General features: G+C 40.5%; 1 protein-coding gene across 2 annotated transcripts in view; it reads right to left on the bottom strand.

The window, feature by feature from the left end:
- Positions 1-546: 546 nt before the first annotated feature.
- SNX14 (sorting nexin 14) overlaps positions 547-15,215 on the bottom strand; it is a 56,248-nt gene continuing 41,579 nt past the window's right edge. For both annotated transcript variants that reach the window (XM_054195289.1, XM_054195290.1), the window contains 8 exons: positions 14,448-14,488; positions 14,176-14,295; positions 5,441-5,564; positions 4,757-4,921; positions 3,579-3,674; positions 2,787-2,878; positions 2,558-2,614; positions 547-791 (listed from right to left, as the gene is read on the bottom strand). In XM_054195289.1, coding sequence (XP_054051264.1) covers positions 753-791; positions 2,558-2,614; positions 2,787-2,878; positions 3,579-3,674; positions 4,757-4,921; positions 5,441-5,564; positions 14,176-14,295; positions 14,448-14,488 — 734 coding nt within the window. In that variant the 3' untranslated portion in view covers positions 547-752. The remainder of the gene's footprint in view (positions 792-2,557; positions 2,615-2,786; positions 2,879-3,578; positions 3,675-4,756; positions 4,922-5,440; positions 5,565-14,175; positions 14,296-14,447; positions 14,489-15,215) is intronic.

Below are 15,215 nucleotides of genomic sequence, written 5' to 3'. Positions count from 1 at the left end.
ATGCATTTTTGTACTAATAATTTTTTAGAAAATGCTACGAGCAGACTCACATCCTCTTCTCTAGCCTGTAGAAAGGGTGGCAGAAAAAAACCCGACAAACCCAGATAAGAAATTACAGAAAAATAAAGGCTACGGTAAAAGTCAAAACCGCTTTTCACACCCATTATTATTTTAAAGAGTGTTTTAGAGTTGAAGGTCAGACATTAAAGAAGCTAAATTGCACACATGATTTTCCATGGTCACGGAAAGCACGAAGGCCAAAGATAGTTCTGAGATGGTATTTATATGCAATAGATTCAATCGTGTAATTTTGTTTTAAAAAAATCAGTAAGATTTGTTAAGACAGTTAAAAATAACTTCATGGGAGCTTTCTACAACTTCTTCCAAACAATTTTTCTGCATATCCTTTAAGGGAGACAACAGTAATTGCTCTTTTAGCAAAGCACACATTGGCCGGCCTCCCTTATTTTATGTCATCCTGTAAGTTCACGCCCAGAGATTATGGGAAAATTAATTTGACTGTTACTGATAACAGCTAAAACAATCTTTAAATAAAAAGTACAGATATTTTATTTACTTGTAATTGGTATTAAATTTTAATGTCTTTATTGCATAAAGAGATTTTTTAGAACTTAAATTTCATGTTATTTACAAGAAAATATACAATGCAAGGTGAAAACGTCACATGTCCGTTACAACCGTGCACAGCAGATGTTTCTACTGTCTGTTCCTGTCCAGCAAGGTCCTTGCGTTCACATCCAAGATGACACAGAGCTGGCTTCCTTCGGCCCCTGCCAAACAGTAATGGAGAGAAAAACTGACATTTTATTAAGTACGAAAACGCATATTTACATATAAATAACCAAACTGAGCTGCAATGATCTAATAGTGTTTGAAAACATCCACTCGAAACCAGAGTTAAGAGAAAGGAAGGCTGCTCCTTTCAGGTTTTTAAATGCTATTTCTTCAAATAGGTATTTTCTTCTATCTCTGGAAGTTCTCACCTCCCCCATTCCTAACTACTAACTACAACTTTATTAACACAGCAACTTTCTGCTCTGGAAATGGCACTGGCATGATATTTTTTCAACTGGATTTCTTTCCTTCTTCTGCTAGGAATGATTCAAGTTTGTGCCCGTTGCCCCTCGTCCTGTCACTGGGCACCACTGAGAAGAGTCTGGCCCCATCCTCCTGACGCCCACCCTTTCAGTATTTATAAGCTTTGATGAGATCCCCCCTCAGTCTTCTCTTCTCCAGACAAACCTGAACACAGGAAGTTCCATCTCAACATGAGAAGGAACTTCTTTACTCTGAGGCTGCCCAGAGAGGTGGTGGAGTCTCCGTCTCTGGAGACATTCAAAACCCACCTGGACGTGTTCCTGTGCAACCTGCTCTAGGTGACCCTGCTCTGGCAGGTGGGTTGGACTAGATGATCTCCAGAGGTCCCTTCCAACCCCTACCATTCTGTGAAGTCCCTCAGCCCTTCCTCATAAGAAAGTTGTTCTAGTCCCCTAATCATCTTCGTAGCCCTTTGCTGTTCCTATATATATATTATTAGCTGCGGAGACAGGCAAACAGTTCAGCGGAGTAAAACAGCAGGGCTAAGTCAGGTCTTTTTTGCAGCACACAAGTCACCAGGCCACTACTTTATTCCTTCGGTTGGTTGGTTGGGTGGTCTTTTGTGTGTTTTTAACTGTTTTGGACACTGATGTGAGGAGATGCTACAGAGCTGATGCAGAGTAGGTCAGACTTGCTAAGCTGGCCTTATTTCAGTGAAAACAAACAGAAGGTGCCCTCGCTTGTTCTGATATCTATCGTTTGTTTCTGTTTATCACGCAAAAGAAATCACTGCTGGCACTCCACAGTTCTTGGGAACAGGGCTCGTGCAACAGACATCTGAATTGTAAGTGAGGGGGCGTTTTGTTTGATTGTATCTAGTTCGCTACCTAACACCTCCTGCTTCCCACGAAGACCAAGCTGTAAACTTACTACGTAAAGCTTTGTGAAGGTTTTATATACGTAAGTACAAACATCAGGTGGATCCCAAACCTAACGATACGCATTTATACAGTATTTTGTGTCGTGCGAATTCTCTGTCCTTTATCTGGATAGCGGGAGTTAACATTGCAGTGACCATAGCAGAGGTAAGAAACCCTCCTGCCAAACATTCTCAAGAAAAATGCTGAAAGCTCAGCCTGAGCTGTGTGTGCTGAATTCACTTCCTAAATCAGGAAATACATAAGACAGAGCGGTGACCATCAATGAAAAAGAAAGGCACAGAGATCCTGACCACTGACTGCTCTGTCCAGTTCTGCTGAAAGGCAGCTCAGACTTGGTGGATGCTAGACAAATGGGTTCAAAGGGATTTAGAAAGAGCTTATTAACAAAAATTTAAATAATCCAGATTTTGATGATTTCAACACGTTAGTAAAATACAGGATTTTCCCCCAAAATTTAAAATTAGTATTAGAAAGGAACAACAGCAGAAATGCTGCAACGACCAGACCCACCAGCAGCTTGAAGAATTCTGCAGCTCCTGAATGGAGTTAGCACGTACCTTACTGAGCTCTGGAAAGAGTTCTTGGATCCCAATGTCCAGCAGAACGTAAGTTAACTAAAATTAAAAAAAAAAATAAAAAAAAAAAAAAAAATCAAGAAAGCTCCAAGGCAACGCTACTACTTTTTATTTTTAGCTCTGAATTAGAGCTCACTCCTCTGCTATTGCCACACATTCACTTCAGGACGTTCCGTGCCCAAAGGCGAGTTTCTCACATGCTGCAAGTTACCTGTTTGTTGAGCACCGGCTGCTGCATTCCGTCAAACAGAAGCCGGATGCCTTCGTATTTAGCCTCTTCCCCGATGCACTTGCCTATTAAATCTAGACCAGATACCAACAACAAATATACAAGTCGTTAGGGAAGCACTGCAAAACAGTTACACGATGCATTTCTAGAACTCCAGTAATTAAAAAGAAGTTTAAAATAGAGTTCAAATTTTATCCGTCTAAAAGGGTAAATAGAAAAATAAACGCTGCCTTTGGTTCTGTCTTTTTTCCTCCCTTTCCTTCAGGGCTGCACACCTAACTAATTATTACACTTTTTATAATATCAAGGTATTGTCCTAGTACATTGTTTAATAAACCACAAGGTGAAATTTTTTCATTACTTTCTGAATAACCTAGCAAATGGGCCCCTCTTCCCTAGTTTATAGTCTAAGGAGAGCTCAGATTTATCTTCTGGCTTCATGGTGTGCCTTTTTTAACCCAGTTTTCATCGGGATAAGATACAAACCACAGGAGCATTCTAAAGATGAAGAAATTATGGTATTATGTAGACTTGTAAAGCGCTCTGTTTCCCTCGTGTCTTTATTAATCACTTTGCTACAACCTTAGTCAGCAACACTTAAGTGATGAAGCTGAGCTCCAGGGTTTTTACACCTAGTAGCAGTATTCTAGTCAACTCAGACCTTAGCAGCGTAAGCATTATTTCATTTGGAAAACTAACGCGAGTGTATTTGGGTTATATATCTGCTTGAACAATTAACCATACTCAGAGAGAGAGAGTCATGAAATACAGAACCTGGAATGTATCTCATCATTTCTTCAAAAGTCTGCTTTGCTCGCTTCTGTTTATCCTGGACGGAGCGGGGTTCGGTGTTCTCACAGAACACGGCATCTGCAGCAAACACACGTTGAAAAAAACCAAGCCCTTTTAGTCAACAACGCATCACCGGCATATAAAAAAAACATATAAAAAGTGGTTTGGATTATGGCTTTGAAGTTGAGCTTCTTTTCTGTATGATCCCGACTGGAAGGGAATTCTAGCCTTGCCAGATAATAGTTTTTTGATTACGTTAGCCTGATTGAACCCATTATACTCCACCTGTGTGAAGGACAATAATCTTTTGCCAATTTTTTTCCATTCTTTTCAAGTTTTTAAAGCATTATCTTCTAGGTTTGGACCAATTCTACTTTAGGTTAGTTATGATCGCCTTAGAACTTCCCTTATACTTTCAAAACTATAAGCAGTATTTATACCTTGTGCTAAAGCACTGTCTGGAACTGTTAAAAATTTCAGATTTATCTATGAATAAAAAAAATTAAGAATTTTTGTTTATCGGAAATATTAGGCACTCAGTTTTGGTTTTAGGCTCCGAAAGATTTACTCCTTTCCCTTTTTTGTCTTTCACAAGATTTCTTTTTGGCTTGCTACAGCCGAGCTGTCTTGATACCTGAGCTTGGGCCAGATGCGTTGTTTAGATCAGACTGTAGTCAGATAATACTTCTCTACAGTTGTGAGGTCATTTCTAAATTATTTTGTTTAGCCTCCCTCCCCTTCCCTTATTTGAAGGTCAAGAACACTCAAGCCCTCTCAAAAGCCCCCCCACAACAAAGGGAAAGAAAAAATTAACATTGAAGGACCGTGGTGCAGCACGCAAGTGAAAACAAAGATAGCATGAAACATTCACGCCCTGATACACTAAACCACCTTTATTCTGTTTTTGACGTTCTTTGCACACCTTAGCAAATTACTGTTTATAATACTTTTCCCTGTAATTACCACTGACAGACATGGCCGACTCAGCATCTTCCCGCGACAGGCTTTGAGAATCTTTTTATAGGCCCAACTTGATTTTTAAACCTCCGTTAGTTTTCGTCAAGCATTGCAAAGTTTGGTACTTGGAAACTTAACAAGAAGGGATTTCAAATATCAAACTAAAGCAGCATTTTCACATCGAAGATGTAACTTTTACTAACCTCGCAGCAGCGTGATGAGAGAAACCAAACGATGCTCCTGAAATAGCTGTTCTAACTTATAATGCAAGTAATAGTCTGTGTACAATTCCAAGGTATTTTTGAGGAGAATTCTTCCTCCCATCAGGAGGTGATGCAGCCAGTCAGGAATGTGGAAGACTACCCTACCTGCAAAGTTACAGTAAAACGCGTTTATAAGGTTCTTCTGATCATGATGATAAAGGAGTCACTTGTTCAAAAGAAAAAAAGACAGAAAAGATTGCAAACAAGCAAACAATGTTGCAGTTTTGTTAGTGCAACACTGGGAATATATTCTCCGCTATTCTCCAGATTGCTTATCAAATACTTCCTTTAATGATTTTTATTAATTAGTTCTCAGAATGTACAAGCAACCTAGGCACATTGGAGAAAAAGGAGGGGACCTACCTCCCGTGAGCTCATACTCTGAGATGCAGAAAGAAAGAGATATAACAAAACAACTGAGCGATAACGAAAGATAAATTATGCTGTTTTAGTGCAGCAATAAGGTCTTCTAAAGAATGACTGCGTTCCTAAGCTGTATACTGTTAAGCTTGCAAGTGCTGAATTATAGACGAGTACTACAATAGAACTTTATTTCTTACCAAAGAACTTGAACTTCCTCTTTGGCATGGAGTGCAAGAAGAATTAAGAGAAATCATTTCTTACCAACATACATTAAGTAGTCATAGACTCCTTCTACAGTCATCATTTCCATGAAGTAGTTCTGATTTTGTCGTCTTTCTGTATTCTCAGACCGGTTTGCATTATTCTTGAATAAATCATTAAAAAGCTAAAAACAAAAAGGTAATACTGAAAACATTGCATTCAAAGGTAAAAGGATAGCCTTTAGATCTGTGCTTTGGTGGCAGTTTTGGGGGGCGGTGGGTGGGGGTCCTGGGGTTTGGTGTTTGTTTTTTTTTTCTCCATCAAAAGTAGCTTTCTTTGAGAGCTTTTGAAGAACTAATCATCTTTCTATTATTTTGTTTATTAAAAAAATAAAATAAATAAATGTTCACTCTCCAAGACACCCAACAACCAAAAGAGCTGGATTTAGAACACAGCAGCTGGGCGACCAAGGCAGTAATTCATGAGCTCTTTTTCTCCTGATACCTTCACACATCCGGACTTTTATCCGAGGCTTTGACTCCTTCGATGCACCTCATTCCGTCAACGAGAGGCGTAAAGGATATGGAGTTTGTCAGCCTTAAATCACAAGGGAACCTACAGCATCCAAGTGTTCCTAAAATATCCTGTTGGCTTCCAATGTGAAATAAATACAACAGGTTCTAGACAAAACACCCAATTTTTTTACGGGGGAGGGGACAACAACTTCTTCCGTGCCAGCTTGATTATTTATAGCAAGAACTTCATGAATCTTTGTAAGTCACCAACATTTGGGTTTTTTCCATTTATCCCAATTATTTTCATTTTATTCCTATTTTCTTATGTTCCACCCCTCACCCCTTTTTTTGCCTTCGATTCTTCTCCAAAAGATATAAGATTTTTTAAATCCCAAGGTGGTCTTCTCTGCATCCCATTAGGTGTCCTGCACCACCTAAGCACACCTCCTTCTGTCTCTCCCCAAGCGCCCCAAGTCTGTGGTCTCCAGCAGCTGGAAAGGAGAAGTTCTCCAAGTCTTGAGGCTCTCCACATTTGACACTAAGCAGCAATCACCATTAACAGTTTATTTTAAATTATCTTATCCCCAAAACTGTTGATCTAAAGATAAAAGAGAACTTATACAAAATACTCTGTATTATGAAAAGAAAGTTCAAAAGTTTATGCCAAGCTTCTAAAAAAAAAATAAAATATTCCAGAACTAGAAGCAAATGCAACGTAATTACAGTGTTTCCTAGGTTGAGATTATTGCTACTGACACAGATTTTTCCGTATCACTCCCAAATTAAAAATAGTTCCAAGGAGCAGGAAATAATTTGCTTAAATGTGATTCATTTTTTGTAGAGGCTCTGAATCATGCCAGTCTCTAAACAGAATGCTCTGCACTCTTCGGAAGAATAACATCAGGCAATCTGGCAAGACTCAGGTTTTGACTTGTACTTCTTTATGCCCTCTCTTTTGTTAAGTGCTGAACTGCTGGCATTATCTTCACAAAGTTCACTCAAACTAAACAACACCAAGCGATTACATAAACGACATGAAAGAGAAAATATGGTTAATGCACTGGTGGATGACTGGTATCCAGGAAAGTAATGAACCTAAAAGGAACACATAATTATTCACGCCTACCGTATGAAAGCGTCCCTGGTATGTTATTTAAAAAACCCTGTATAAACTGAAGTCTATATCCTCCTCAATACTGAAACCAGGATACTGGGAAAGTCTTAGTTGAATTATTTTAACTTAAACAAGAGCCTCATTTATTTTTTAGATACACCCCACGACCTGACAAGAGGCGATACACACCCAGCCAGCTCAAAGCAGCCCATTGTGCAACGTAGATAAAGTTTCAGGCCTAACTAAATCATTAACAGCAGTCCCATAGGTGATCTATTTAAAAAAAAAAAAAAAAAAAAATCATGTGAAGGCCATCTTAGGGCAAAGCTTTTTGACTTCCAAAAGTTATTTCAACTTCCACCCCAAACCAGAAGCAGTATCTTTTGAATGCTGTATGTGTGGAGTGCTGTGTCCAGCTTCGGAGTCCTCAGCACAGGAAGGACACAGACCTGTTGGAATGAGTCCAGAAGAGGGCCGTGAAGATGATCAGAGGAATGGAGCACCTCTCCTATGAAGACAGGCCGAGAGAGCTGGGGTTGTTCAGCCTGGAGAGTGAACGAGGCTTCGGGGACACCTTATAGCAGTACCTAAAGGGGGCCTACAGGAAAGACGAGGAGGGACTCTCTATCAGGGAGGGTAGCAACAGGACGAAGGGAGGGGAGATTTAGATTAGATGTTAGGAAGAAATTGTTTACTGTGAGGGTGGTGAGACACTGGCACAGGTTGCCCAGAGAAGCTGTGGATGTCCCATCCTTGGAAGTGTTCAAGGCCAGGCTGGATGGGGCTTTGAGCAGCCTGGTCTAGTGGGAGGTGTCCCTGCCCATGGCAGGGGGGTTGGAAGTAGGTGATCTTTAAGGTCCCTTCCAACTCTAACCACTCTATGATACCTCTGCACATGGATAATCTGTCTTGCACCTTAAATATAATGGTTCCTTGATTACTGTCAAGCTTTGAAAGCTTAGACCCTTGCACATGGCATTTCAGAACGCAACAGCAGATCAATGCATGCCAAAGTTACTGAGCCAATGAGCAGGTTTTATAAAGTATATACTGTGCACTATTCCACTACAAGTGTGTATTCTACAGTCGTTAGCAATGCACGTCTGAAGGATGCAGCAGCCATAACACAAAGTGGCATTACAGCTCTGCTTAGAAGGTGTTTTGCACTTTATAAGAATTTGGCTCAGAGGAAAGCCAAGTGAAAAACATACAGTTGGATATCTAATACAAAAAATTGAGATTATAGTCACAATTCCAATAAGCATGGGATTTTGCTATTAACATGCGCTGAAAAATTTAATATTTGAGATGTGATATAATGCTTACTGTTGTACTTTGTCTTGCTTGTCTTTTTTTAGTCTAACTCCAATGTTATCGTTATTCATATCTTTAAGATTAAACAGCAACTGTGATTATAAACATGAAATATTCTTGGAAGGCTTTTAATGAGGAAATTCCATGGATTGGTAAGTGGTTAATTAATAATAGAAGCCAAGCTCTTGAAGCGAGTGAAAGATAAAAGGTCTGTGTTAAGAAAAAGACCAAAGTAATCCTTTGTACAACAGGCTATCTATTGTACCTTGATGGGAAAAGCTAATGAAATAAGTATGAATGTTTACACAAAACGCCTAATAGAGAAAACACAGTTAGTGAGTGCGTATATACGCCCATACATTCCAGCACAGGTGCGAAGTCTATCAAAGCAATACCACGATTATGAACAATATCCACAGCCAGAGGCATGAACCTCTCCACTGTTTTTTCCTGCTCATTTGGAAAGTAGAGATGACTATACCAAAATGGTAAGCAGAAAGAACGCATGTAGCGTCTGAACCACATCAGTTAGTCTATTGAAAAACAACCGTTGTCTTCCTCCAAGTAACTACGCATAAACATGCAATACACTGTTGATGTTCCAAAAGCAGTTTTTATTGCTGTTGGCAGGTCATCACAAGCCAGCAGAACAAGGCTTTTGTAGGCATATTTTGCAAAGTGCATCAGCTGAGAAGAGAAGTCCTCACCTATTCTTGCAAGCCTGACAAAAGTACGTTTGGAAGATGACTGAGCTGCTCACAGACCTTCAGAACGGAAACACAGCTGGGAAAGACAGGAATCCTGTTGGTGTCTTTATGGGGGGGGATTTGTTCACTTGTTTGTTTTAACCAGGGTGGCTGGTAACTCTTTCAATCTAGTGGATCCAATACAGGATAACGTCCAATTGCTACTGGCTGTACTAAGGCTGACTACCCACGTTCATTAAGAATTCTAGTTAAAAAAACATACAAACAGGCACAGGCACCAGGAATATTGAGAAGGAAGGAGCACACAGAAAATCTCTGAGAGAAGTGGGCACCTTTCTGATTGAACTCAAGCTTTCACCCGCCCTGACAGATTTCCAGGCATTCCTTATTCAGCCCGTCGATGAAGAGGCAGCCTGCGTGTACCCTATTCTTGGCAACAGAGTTGGCAGCACAAGCACCAGGGAATGTGTATTATACTCTTAGCAGATTCCAACATGTTGATACTAGAATAAACAGATCTGTGTCAGACAAGAAATACAGGAACACTGTGGCAATACAAGCATCAGCTGTAAATTGACTCTAGCGCTTACCAAAAAAAAAAAAAAAAAAAACAAAACAAAAAAAAAAATCTGTGTTGAAGAACTTTTTTGCTCTATGATAGCGTGCTCTTCTCACAGATGGGCACTCAGAAAGCGCCAGCCTTCCATCTTCCCCGCTGCCTGCCAGATCACCTCATGGACTCCATACAGGTGGCTCACACCATGCTGGTACAGACGTTCAGCATTCACCTCCATCACCAGCTTCTGCCGGGTAAGGGTACCAGGCAACTGCCCAGTGCTTATATCTTCACGAACACGTCACGTGGCACAACAGAAGTGAAACTGCAGAAGTGAACAACTGAAGTCTATGCCAGGTGTATTGGGGGTGGGGGGGGCAGTGAGGGACATTACCTCAGTCTACCTTTGGACTGCGCACCCCTCGGTGCCTGCATTCCTAGACAGGATTTTCCAGCTTAATTTCATGTGAAATAAATTCAGTTAATGAGTTCTAAAACAGCTAGCTCCCTAGTACCAGAGAAAATGCGATATGCAGAGATGATCAGGAGATCTGCTTCTAAAAAGCATCACTGATCATACACTAAAATGGTGCAGCAGATGAAGCCAGCGTGGCTTACAAACGAAATCCAACTAGTGACGAGATGTAAATGGCACAGTGTGCTGGCACCTGGCAGAACGCTTTTCCCAAGCGTGGGCTGATTTGAGAAAGATAACCGTCTTCCAAAGAAGGCACAAGCACCCCAACAAATCAGCAAGAGGGATGAATCTCACAATGTGCACGGGAAGACTCCGCAGAGACCGTAACACAGCGCAACCTGGGACATCAGATCTCTGTTAATTACAGTTGTCATGTGAGTAAGCTAAACTGATGGAGGGAAATTAGTAAGAAATCAGCCAGCACATGAATTCCTTATGCGTACATGCCTCTGCTGGTCAAAACTGGTAGTATAATTTGAGCACAAACAGATACTGAGTATCTGATCATAGCACTGTCTTGCATTATCCCCCAAGGCAAAGTGTCTTGAGTGCACCAACCCGCAGGTTGGGCATGGGCGAACCTCATGAATTTCAACCAGGCCAAGTGCAAGATCCCGTGGGTGGGCTGGGGCAATCCCAAGCACAAATACAGTCTGGGCGGAGAATGGATCGAGAGCAGCCCTGAGGAGACGGACTTGGGGGTGTTGGCTGATGAGAAGCTCAACGTAAGCCGGCAATGTGCGCTCACAGCCCAGAAGGCCAAATGTAAAAGAAGTGTGGCCAGCAAGTCGAGGGAGGTGATTCTGTCCCTCTACTCTGCTCTGGTGAGACCCCACCTGGAGTACTGCGTCCAGCTCTGGGGCCCCCAACATAAGAAGGGCATGGACCTGTTGGAGAGGCTCCAGAGGAGGGCCACGAAGATGCTCAGAGGGCTGGAGCACCTCTCCTATGAGGACAGGCTGAGAGAATTGGGGTTGTGCAGCCTGGAGGGTGAACAAGACTTTATAGCAGCCTTCCAGTACCTAAAGGGGGCCTACAGGAAAGATGGGGAGGGACTCTTTATCAGGGAGGGTAGCAACAGGACAAAGGGCAACGGTTTTAAACTGAAAAAGGGGAGATTTAGATTGGATAGTAGGAAGAAATTCTTTCCTGTGAGGGTGGTGAAACACTGCAACAGGTTGCCCAAAGAAGTTATGGATGCCCCATCCCTGGAGGTGTTCAAGGCCAGGCTGGATGGGGCTGTGAGCAACCAGGTTGTCGCTGCCCATGACAGAGGGGTTGGAACTAGATGATCTTTAAGGTCCCTTCCAAGTCTAACCATTCTATGAAATAATAACCAGAGCTCTGCAGGAGATATACTGAAGTCTGAAACCTTCCGTCCATTCACAGCAAATGGGTCCCCAAAACAAAACAGGTTTCTTTGGGGAAAGAAAAAAGAAAAACTAACAGGTAGAACCCATTAATTCGTGAAATAACTAACTAGAATTAAAGTTGCTTAGAAAAACAGTGAACTCACTCTCAGAACAGGTAGTGAGAAGGAATGGAGACCTGAGGCTAGCCTCGTCTTTTTTGCGCTCTGCAAAGAAACTCGTATCTCATGACAAAACCACCTCCTACAGGGTCATCAGCGGTACTAGCAACAACTTTGACTTGGACTCTGCAAACTTGTGTCTCCAGTGGAGTGCACACAGGGACGGTTAGTCAGTGGTGATAAGGAGATTTCCCCCCACAACACTATTTCTGAAAATGACATTAGAAAATAGAAGGCAGTAAAGATCTATATTTTGTTTAAGGAAACTTCAGTATTCCAAAATGAAAGCCGAAGTGCAGCCAGCTCTTTACTTTCCTGGGATCACCATGGTTGAAAAGAGTTAGGAAAACCTTCTTTCAGAGCCTGAATTTCTGTACACATGTTCCTTTATAAGAATAACATACTGTCACTTCAGAGAACGAGTTTGCATTTTAACTGAGCAACGCTATATACGTATTTTTTAACCTTTTACAATCTGAAACGGTTTTGAATGCCACTTTAAATAATTAATTTTGATCCTTTTAATAAAGTTTTTCAAGCAAACTACAGAAAGAACCTTGTCTTCATAGGAACACTTCAGAGTGCAAAGCTTGCTGCTCAAATATTTAACTATGTTAAATGTATTAAAACTACTAACTTCAGTAGCTCTTGACAGATCACAGCAAAAAATTAATTGATTGCTCATACTATGCTGCAGTGTGCTGTCAGCTGTTTGATATTTTATTTGAAGTATTTATGGATATACCATTTGTAGCAAAGTCAAAAACTCTGAATCTGATTTTAAAACTGCTGATACATTTACACCACTCTGTATAGACAGAAATAGCAAAATATCTTAATCTTGGAAATAGCATCCAACTTGAAATGAAGGCTACTGATTTTGTGCCAATTTTGTGTGCACATATAAGCTAACACTACAATATTGGCTGTAGTAATTCAGACTTCAGGTGTAGAAGATGAAATCTAAAAAAATGAATAGATTTAACTGCCGTTGTACTTAATCGGTATAAAAGTTTTGTAGCTGCAAATTCTGTAAGTGTCATAACACTATAAAAATATCCATAGTGAAGGAAATCAAAAGGTCCATTTTTTCAACAGCCCATCACCATGAAGAACCATAAATGGGTCCTGGGATTCTACATCTTGCAAGAAGACAAGCTTCTAGCTCTTGCAAGCCGATGACACTAAGCTGTGTGGTGCGGTCAACACCCTGGAGGGAAAGGATGCCATCCAGAGGGACCTTGACAGGTTTGAGAGGTGGGCCTGTGTGAACCTCATGAAGTTCAACCAGGCCAAGTGCAAGGTCCTGCACCTGGGTCATAGCAATCCCAAGCACAAATACAGGCTGGCAGAGAATGGACTGAAAGCACTCTCAGCACCAAATCTACACATCTTTTAAATACCTCTAGGGATGGTGACTTAACCACTTCCCTGGGCAGCCTGTTCCAGTGCTTGACAACCTTTTCAGTGAAGAAATTTTTCCTAATATCCAATCTAAATCTCCCCTGGTGCAACTTGAGGCCATTTCTTCTTGTCCTATCACATGCTACTTGGGAAAAAAAGACCGACACCCACATAGGCCAGTTTCAACTCCTCTTCCCAAAGCAAACAAGATAACAGATAGGCATATAGTACTGAGTTTTCTTTTAGAACCGCTCACATGGCCAAGCGTATGCACATTAAATGTTTTGTTCCAAATAACACCAATTCCTTAACACTGAGCTTTGGTCTCTGAAATCCTAGTCCAGAAACAATATTCCTCTGTAAATTCCACAAATGCATTAACACTCTAAAGCAGTCTAACGCAGAAATAAAAAGACCAGTGTCTTTTTAAAGCCCCTGAAGCTAACGGAAGTCTTTCACACAAGTTATACCAGGCTCTAGCCACAAATATACGAAGATTAAGAAAAGAACTGTATTTTCCTATAGTTAAGTAAAAGGTTAAAATTGAAAGTGTTGGGCTTAAACTGTGGCAATGTGAGAGAGAAAGATTATATGTAAGTTATATAGTTAACCCATTATGTACATGGGTTAACCCATCAGACATCAATGAACTGTATACTAATGTTTTAAAAGTAGAAAAACAGGTATCTGCACCTTGACAATTTTGGCTTGTAACACTTTGACAAGTCACACTTTCAAACACTCAAGCTCTTTGCTTTGAAAAGGAAACTCCTGTATGGCATGAAAACATTCCCCATTTTATACCTTTGCTTTCCCTCTTCTTCTCTCTGTACTTCCCAGGCTCTCTACTCTGTATTCTCACCTCCAAATCCAGTAAGAATTAAAAAAAAAAAACCAAAAAAACCCCAAAAAAAACAAAAACACCCCCACAAAAACACTGCCACAAAACCCCCACAAAACCAAAACCACCAACAACCAACCCTCAAAAGTCATTCAGACTATGATATTTTCAAGACAGATCTCTCTGCAGTACTATTTTCTTTCTTGTGTGAAAAGACAACTCAAAATCACTAAGCTGTTATATTTATTGTTTTTTCTGTTTATTCTTTGCATTTTCAGAGTATAATACGTTTTCCCCATGCCTGTAAAGTGGGGAAGGAAGATGACTTACTGTACCTTCTTGTTGTTTTCAGAAGTGGGACTCAAAATGGTAAGTTCAGGCCTACTTGGTTTAGGCTTGGGAGATTCACAGGAGTTGATAAAATTCATGATGAATGGCTCCAAATGCTGACCTTTCTGAAATAAGATATGAGTGACCTGTCACTTGCATAATTGTAGGAAAAAAAACCAAACAAAAACTAAACAAATTTTTGACTAGCCTGTAAGTTAGTAGCACATAAAATTAGTCCTTGAAGTTAAAATGTTGGCAACCTGGAAGACTTACTCACCTCTTTCATCAGCTTTCCCGGCACAGATTTTATAATTTTACCTATAATTAGAAACAAACAAACAAAAGCTTTCTGTTATGACTGCCTGATCTTAAAGACATTTTGCTCTGCTACATTTTAGGTATTCATTGTCTAACACTTAATTTAAAAATAGCATAGTTTTTAAAATCTGTATTATTTTTTTTTCCAATTTGGCACAAGTAGTCTTCCATGTATCTAGCTTATAACTTAATGTTTAGTACTTTTCAAGATGAGATACTTATAATATGAAAAACATACAGATGATTATCTGAATACTTTGGGGGGGGGGGGGGGGGGCGGGGTGGGGGGGGCGGGGTGGGGGGGGTGGGGACAAAGTACTCTAGATCTGCCTTTGCAATTTTTCCAGAAGCTCAAACATAAATAGCTTTAGCACCGTAACAGCAGTACTATATGACACCAGCATAGGCACAATTTTCTGTATCTAAGTTCTTCAACATTCATAAACACTCGTCACAAAAGAAATCACAAAAACTGAGCCTCTTCTCTTTGCCTGAAAAGATCAGCGAATCTGTAGAGATTCTGGGAGGATCCAGTCTTGAAAATACTGGTGAGTAAAGTTTTACAAATTGGACAGACTACAGCTGTGGTCTTAAAAATCAGCTCTTCCATCCTGTTAAGGTTATCAGGATACAGCATAGTAACTTTGAATGCTGAAAAATGAAAGTGGCTAGGATGAGTTTTATTTTAAACACTACATTTACAGTATTATTTTTCTTATCTAGGTGT

Source organism: Rissa tridactyla, chromosome 3 (genome assembly GCF_028500815.1).
Source record: "Rissa tridactyla isolate bRisTri1 chromosome 3, bRisTri1.patW.cur.20221130, whole genome shotgun sequence".
Lineage (NCBI taxonomy): Eukaryota > Metazoa > Chordata > Aves > Charadriiformes > Laridae > Rissa > Rissa tridactyla.
This window is presented reverse-complemented; position numbering and strand designations above follow the sequence as displayed.